This window comes from Poecilia latipinna, unplaced genomic scaffold (assembly GCF_001443285.1).
Source record: "Poecilia latipinna isolate Pla-1442-1.1 unplaced genomic scaffold, P_latipinna-1.0 Scaffold14, whole genome shotgun sequence".
Taxonomy (NCBI): domain Eukaryota; kingdom Metazoa; phylum Chordata; class Actinopteri; order Cyprinodontiformes; family Poeciliidae; genus Poecilia; species Poecilia latipinna.
This window is the reverse complement of record NW_015112630.1, coordinates 85,308-92,558: the sequence shown is the minus strand read 5'-3', so window position 1 is coordinate 92,558 and position 7,251 is coordinate 85,308. Positions and strand designations below refer to the sequence as shown.

At 37.2% G+C, this 7,251-nt stretch overlaps 1 protein-coding gene across 2 annotated transcripts in view; it reads right to left on the bottom strand.

Annotated features, from left to right (window-relative positions):
- The window catches only part of rce1a (Ras converting CAAX endopeptidase 1a), a 15,297-nt gene that overhangs the window by 5,251 nt on the left and 2,795 nt on the right, over positions 1–7,251 (bottom strand). Inside the window, exons 1-7 of one of the 2 annotated variants that reach the window (XM_015031684.1) lie at positions 6,667–6,995; positions 5,840–5,942; positions 4,146–4,229; positions 3,527–3,605; positions 1,875–2,042; positions 597–668; positions 438–500 (exon numbers count right to left, since the gene is read on the bottom strand). In XM_015031684.1, the coding sequence (XP_014887170.1) occupies positions 438–500; positions 597–668; positions 1,875–2,042; positions 3,527–3,605; positions 4,146–4,229; positions 5,840–5,942; positions 6,667–6,806 (709 nt within the window). In that variant the 5' untranslated portion in view covers positions 6,807–6,995. Of the gene's footprint in view, positions 1–437; positions 501–596; positions 669–1,874; positions 2,043–3,526; positions 3,606–4,145; positions 4,230–5,839; positions 5,943–6,666; positions 6,996–7,251 lie in introns of those variants that run through there. The other variant, XM_015031693.1, reaches the window with a different exon arrangement.

Genomic DNA, 7,251 nt, shown 5'->3' with positions numbered 1-7,251 from the left:
GTGTGTGTGTGTGTGTGTGAATGACTGAATGTAGTGTAAAGAGCTTTGGTTTTCCTCTGGACTTGATAAAGTGCTATACAAATACAGTCCATTTAGGATAATATTTACTTTAGTTTCTATTATTTTTTAAATGTGACCAGGATTACATCGATTGTTTGAAGAGTCACTGGTTGAATACTTTATTAGGACTTATCTGAAGCGCAAAAAATTGTGATTGTTGGTTTTATTGCCTTTTTTCTTTTCTTTTTTTTTTAAAGAATATTGTTGGTGTCTACGTTTTGTGAAGAATTGTCTTATTTTGTTTTCAAATTTCCTGTCAACTTCTAACATTTTTTATAACAAAAACACGGTGGGCCGCGAGGGGACTGCCCAACCATCAATACTACTTTTTATTTATCCAGACCTAGAATGTAAATGAATAATAAATGAGACCTCACCTGTTCTGATAAAGATGAATGCAGTGTAAGCTCCAAACACTGCTGTGTAGGAGAACTGAAACACTGCAGCAAACCAGAAATGCAAACATGTCATCAGAAGATTATTCTTCATGTTTAGTGATGCCAACAATAATCAGCATGAAAGAGGTCACCTCTCACCTGCTGAGAAGAAAATTCCTGACACCGTGCCCTGTCTGAACCTCAGCAGCTCTATGACATGATGAAAATGAGCTGAAATAGAGAACAGTTACAACTGTAGCAAAAAATACAGAATTTATGATTAATAACAGAGACACCAGCTGGCGGGTCTAAAATGTACAAAATACAGCAGCCAACTGCTGAGAGATAAACTCTTCTGGACAATCAGTCAACTTGTCTATTCTACAGAGATGACCTGAGGAAATACAAAGAGCAGTTTTCACATGTTGATTTCATTTATAAATGGTAAAAAAAAAACTAAACTAATTTGGTCTTGTAGGAAAATGTAATTCAGTGGTGTCAGCCTGTTTAGCCAAGGCAGGTTTGCCTACAGAGAAGCAAACAGTTGGAAATTCAAAGAGCCTTAAATTTTAAACTCAAAAAGTAAATAGGATTTAATAATTTGCCTTACAACGGTCTTAATATGCAAAACACCTAAAAGCATTGCGTAGATGCAAATAAAAACATTAGGTCCGACAGTAAATTTAAAATTCAAACCTGATTTCACAGAACAAACTGTTTCTACATGTCTCATGTTTTCAGGCAGTTGGTTCCTGAGCTGAGGAGTTAAATGCTGCCTCACCTTATTTAGTTCTGGTACTGAGAACATGGACTAAGCAGGAATCTGAAGACTTCACTCTGTCATTAAGTGCTTTACAGATCAGAAGAAGAATATTAAAATCTATAATTTGACTATGATTATGCATTGACACACAGATATAAAGTTTCATCTCATCAGAGATGTTTAACCAGCAGCCTGAGAATCGACCTTTAGTAATGTCACACCCAGACTTACTAATTACCAAATGACACACAGTAGTCCCTGCTGCCCGTTTAAGACCTGAATCAGAGTCCTAAACAATCCCACCTGTTTCCTCAGTATATTATGATCAACTGTGTTAAATAAAGCACTTAGATAATGGAATATCAACAGACAAATTCTAGAACTATTGTTAAAATGTACATCATTTAAAACTTTTACCATGTACCCAGCTAGATAGATAGCTTTGTTTTTGCATTCATATAAAAGACATACATACACAAAAATGAATAAACATGCAACATTATCAGCAAAGAAGTTAAGTCTCAGTAATTTATGATGCAATTTTACTGTTTCATGATTTATTCACTTGAGCGTGCTGCATAGTGAGAATGACATTTCTTTGTGAAAAAAGATTTGTGTGTTGTGTGTGATTCCCCCTCTTGCTTGCCCAGAATTTGATGCTGAGTTTTACTCACCCACTCCAAAAAAAAGAGGGCAGGTGAAGATGGCAGTGGAAGGACCGGCACACGGCACCAGCATGGGCAACATGCAGGCTCTGAACACCAACTCTTCAGTCAGTGGTGCCACCACCTGATTCCTCAACCAGCGCATGTCACTGAGGCACAGCGTCCAGAAGCACGGGTCTTTAACGAGAGGCAAACAAGAAGTGAAAGCTCTGCTGCTGTAAAGTCGATGCAAAATGTTTTTCTTCAGAAATAAAATTCATTTGTAAATTTATTTACAACTGATATAAATTTCAGCCAAAATCAACAGCCCTTCCTGTTATTAGTCACTGGTCAAGAGACAAAAAATTGTTTGGGGTTTTACATCTGTTTTAGGGTCATGTTGATGAGCTGACTCCTAAAATCACATTGGTTTTGCTCAATCAGGTCAACTTTCTGAACTATGGAGCAACATGAGCATCAAAATGCAGGACTTGTTCTCACATCTGGAGAATCTGATCAATGAGTGATGAGCAGGAGGAGAGATTCCATCAGGACAGGGAAGAGACGGAGAATTTTACAATGAAGACGTGATGTTCAAGTCACATGTAGTTACCCTGATCAGTGTTTATTATTCAATTTACAGAAATCCATGGTTGTAACATTTTTAATCAATATAGTCTGTTAGAAAACATTTTTTTTTCTCCTAAAACCTTTTTTGGAAGAGAAATATTAATGGAAATGAACTGATGATGTCACAAAAATGTCATCAATTTAGTCATAAGATCAGATTTCTCTAAATGAAATTAGAATAAAAACCTGACCTGATTGGGAAACATGGATGTCATTTTTGAATTCAGTGATGCAAAATAGTCATAATTCAATTGAAAAACACATAAATAACTTCCAGGAAATATTTTTCTGTAATCCAGTGTTATTAGTATTGGGAGCAGATGTGATGTCACCGTTTACTGCAACACAACCATCATGGTGCAAAGAAATAGCTCTCTATATTTTCTATCAGGGCAGCCATATAACCCCACATAGAGAATGTAGAAAACTATTTCATATTTTAGTCACTGCACTGTAGGGAATTTATCTAACTAAATATCTAACTCAATATTAAAACTATTTCTTATGTAAGAGATTATGATTTTATGAGACCCAGAGTGGTATTCATCTAAAATGTTTTCTCATTCCAGTAAACAGACAAAAAACAAAAACACCTTTTCTTGTTCAAAGTGAAAGATAATTTAGCTGTAACTATTTGACTAAAGGGAATCTGAGCTTGTTTTTATCCCCCAACCACAGAATGTTTAAAATGGGAAGAGACTGAACATGTTTGGAGCAATACATTAATAATATCCACTAAGAAGAGACAGTCATTATGTTATTAAATGATACAAATATCCAGAAAATAAAACATTATAATTAAAGTATGAAGTGCAGCCATATTTATAAAGAATGTGGATAAAAAAATTGGCAACAGATAACTGGGATGTTCAACATGTAACATGAATGCAAAAAACAGAGCAGGTGCTAATGTTTCAGAAACAAAGAGGCAGTTAGGTTGACATGGGATTCAACCAAACTCTTTAATGTGTGTCAATGCAGGCAGACAAACTAAAGTTTAAAATGAAATGCTTGTTTATACAGAAAAACAAAAAGAAAGCTTCTGGACTCACCAAGCACCACACGAACACCGTCTGTGAAGCTCCAGGGACTGTCCATGGACAGCTGCATTAGTGGGCCCAGAAACAGGACCTGCAGGAAAACACAGCATCAGTTCAGCTTTATACATAAAACACCAGATTCACATTTGGACAGTTTCTCCCTCCCACTGACTGAACCTTAGGAGCTGAAATAGGTTTAGGCTAAAGGAAAAACTCCTTCAGTGTTGGTGAAAAGCAAACATCACAATCACACAGTAAATTATTACCAAAAGTAAGTACACCCTCACGCATTTTATACATCTTTTCATGAGATACGACACTTTGATACAAATTTAACAGTGTAAATTTGCTATCTCCTCAACACACAGATAATAATATATAAGCGGGTGGCAACAAAAGTGAGTACACCCTTCAGATTGAAATCAATTAGTCCTGAAACTAATAATGAAATAATATTGTATGTGGTGGATAAACAACCACCAGAAACAAACCCCTAAAACATTAAATGCCCCTATTACATGTTTCTACAGTCTAACTAGCTCAAGCTGTAAGAACTATTTCCCTTCTGTGATTATTAGGATTCGACTTCAGCATTTTCTCCAGAATGTATTTAGAGTTGATGATTTCTTACCATAGTCAGCAGCAGAGGAAGAACAATCGCAGGAATAAAACCTTCAAGACGAATCCCCAAGAGGGCCAGCAATGGTGAGACAGTCTGAGAAAAACACACATCAAAGGTACAGTAAGGATAAAAACAGTATTTACTTAGACATGTGCCACTTTTGCCTCATCAGCTGACCATTAAGGCAAAGAAGATAGGCAAACTCATTCAAAACAAAATATTTCAAATCAGTCACACATCAGGGGCCTCATTCATAAAGCCTGTGTGCGGACAAAAAATGTGTGCCGCCATATTTTACGCACAAGTCAGCATGTATAAAAATGTACTTTGCATCAATGTTTGCGTAAATATACGCACACTTTTTCGTTGGCGAGAAAATGTGTGACAGGCACGCAAACTTTTTATGTGGACGATATCAAACTACAAAGCGTCAAAACTCACCTAAATACACTGAAGTCTGGCCATATTCAGTGTTTTTTAGACCAAGAAGCATCAAACCCAATGTTTTTTTTATGATTTTAATATTTTGTTGTTTAAACGTAAACGATGAAACTGAACCACATTTTTCCTCATACAATAAGCAAACACGCACACAAAATAAGGAAAATTGATCATATTGATCTCCTGGGAAATGTTGATGATGGTTTATTAGGGTTTAGATTAATCCAGACTGATCATCCTGGATGTCTGAGCAAAACTGAAAGAGCCATGCGGTACCGATACCGGTCCAGCTGCGGTCATCCTTCAGTTGAGCCATGCCTGCTTTGTGAATGCACCTTTATGGACAGAAAGCATCTCTATTCTGTAAATATACAACTTCTGCACATGATTCCACTACTTTGAATAAATGTCCACATTCCCACTCAAAGGACTCTCTGACAGGCTGTCAGCACTACTGTTCACACAGGCATTTGCATCTCTTTATTTATTTTTTTTTCTCTTTAAAATGTATTATTTTTATTTTTGTGAGGTTACCTCATGTGCCCCGACAGCTCCTTTTAAATAAAATGTATAGTTATTATTATTATAAATATTTATACTGCTACAAACAAGGATGTTGCCATGGTTATTGCTTCATGTTGTGGCAGACGTCCAGGTATTTATACTAATTTACATACGTATTTATGGGACCAGCAGCTGCAAGGAAAGCTGCGCAGTCACGTGCCTTGCGCATGGCTTTATACAACCAAATTTTTTGTGGGCCGCACTTATCAACATTTTTCAATACGCCAAGTTTTAGTGTGAAAACAGCACAATCTTTTATGCATGAGGCCCCAGGTAAGTAATGACTGAATGGCACACATCTTAGCTATGTTTTGATCATGTATGTCAGGCTGCATAGGAATACCTGTTCCACATGCCTGAAAAGTTACTGCTTTACAACAAACTGCACCCCTTTGTAGCCACAGCTCACATTTATTGGTTTGGGCCCAGTTTGATGCATCAATCTTTAATTTAACCATCAAACATATGATGTAATAATGACAAAATATGATGGGATGTTATACACCTCAAGAAATTAAATAAAATCAAGTTTTTTAAATGAAAGAATCATTTTCTTTCGAGGAAATTTATTTATTTATTTGGCACATAAATATATGGATATATTTCAGTATAGTTTATTTCTGTCTGTTCAGCTCTTTGTAAAAGACTGAATCCCTCAAATACACAGTTCATTTGAACAAAGTTTGTTTTAATCTCACCTTGACTGCTGTGAATTCTCTCCATGCCCAAACAAAGAGAGGCGACAGGCCCGACACGATCAGGACGCTGGTGAAGCGCCTCTTTATCACCAAAGGATGATCTCTGAAGACAGAGAACAAATATTAGGATCAAAGTGCACGAGTGAGATTTAGACGCCACAAACACACTGACATGTCATGACATGTTGCTGCCACTTGGGAGCTTTTCTAAGACAGTTAATCTTTGATAGTGGAGGAGATATACCTTGTCTGGTAAGCCGATAGTTTGCTTTGTGACTAAAGAAAAACTGGATCTATGTTAAAACAGTTCAATAAGCTGAAGACAGCAGCTGACAGGATGCAAGTAAATCTATAAACAATCACCTTTAGAAAGCCCCAGTAGCAACAAATCTCCATTTCTAAACTGCTTTAACTTTATTGTCATTTTGTGAAATAGGTGAAAACTATCACAATCTTTCATTTGACACACATTTTCTTTCATATACTCAGTGAAGCGTTTGGAGTCGTAAAATGTGGGTTTAAGTGGTGAGTTAAAATGAACAAGGAAGAGAAACAGAAGAACTACAGTCAGAAATATGGGCTACTTGACAAGGTTTATTGGGATTTTTTTTCAGCTAGAGACAGGATGGATGGAGATAAAGAGGGAAACTGAGAACAAATTATTTTCTGTTTTTCACGTGTTTTATCAACTAGTTTTAATAGATTTTGCATTTACTGTAGAAGAATCCAGATCAGTTGAGCATTCTAGGTATGTTCTGGAGCAACCGTAGCTTAGAGCAGCTAAATACCGCGGAATAGCCTTTAGTCTAATGCTCGTTAAAACTCACCTGGGCAGGTCGCTCCTCCAGACATACAAGCTGCCAACATAGCAGCAGGCAAGCAGTAGACAGGACAACACTGACAGCCAGCACAGTCCACCCGAAGCCTCTTCCATCTGCTCTGTCACAATGCCTTCCTCCTCCGCCATGATGGCTCACACAGGTGAAGAAGGAGCACTAAGCAGAGCCGGGCTGGCTTCTGGACCATCTGGCACGCGCCAACATCAGCACAAATCAGAAGAATCTGTCAAAACTCTATTATACCTGTTAGTTCAACTGCTAGCGATTCGGCGCTTTCTAACTGCGTCATCATCGGCTTCCTTCCTTTTCCTCGGTATGTTGTAGTTTGAGATACCTCTGGGTATGTTATCGCCCCCAACAGGTGGAGATACATATGTAACCCAGGGTTCTAGAAGTTTGTCTTCCAGCCCCTATGCAGCACTCTTAATGTGAATCAAAATGGTTTAGAGATTAATTCTATAAATTAGAATTTTATTGAAAATTCCATTCATTTCAGGAACTTTATCACTGTGAAAGTGATAATGGAAACATATTACATAGATTAACTACACACAGACCGGCTTCCACAGCCTT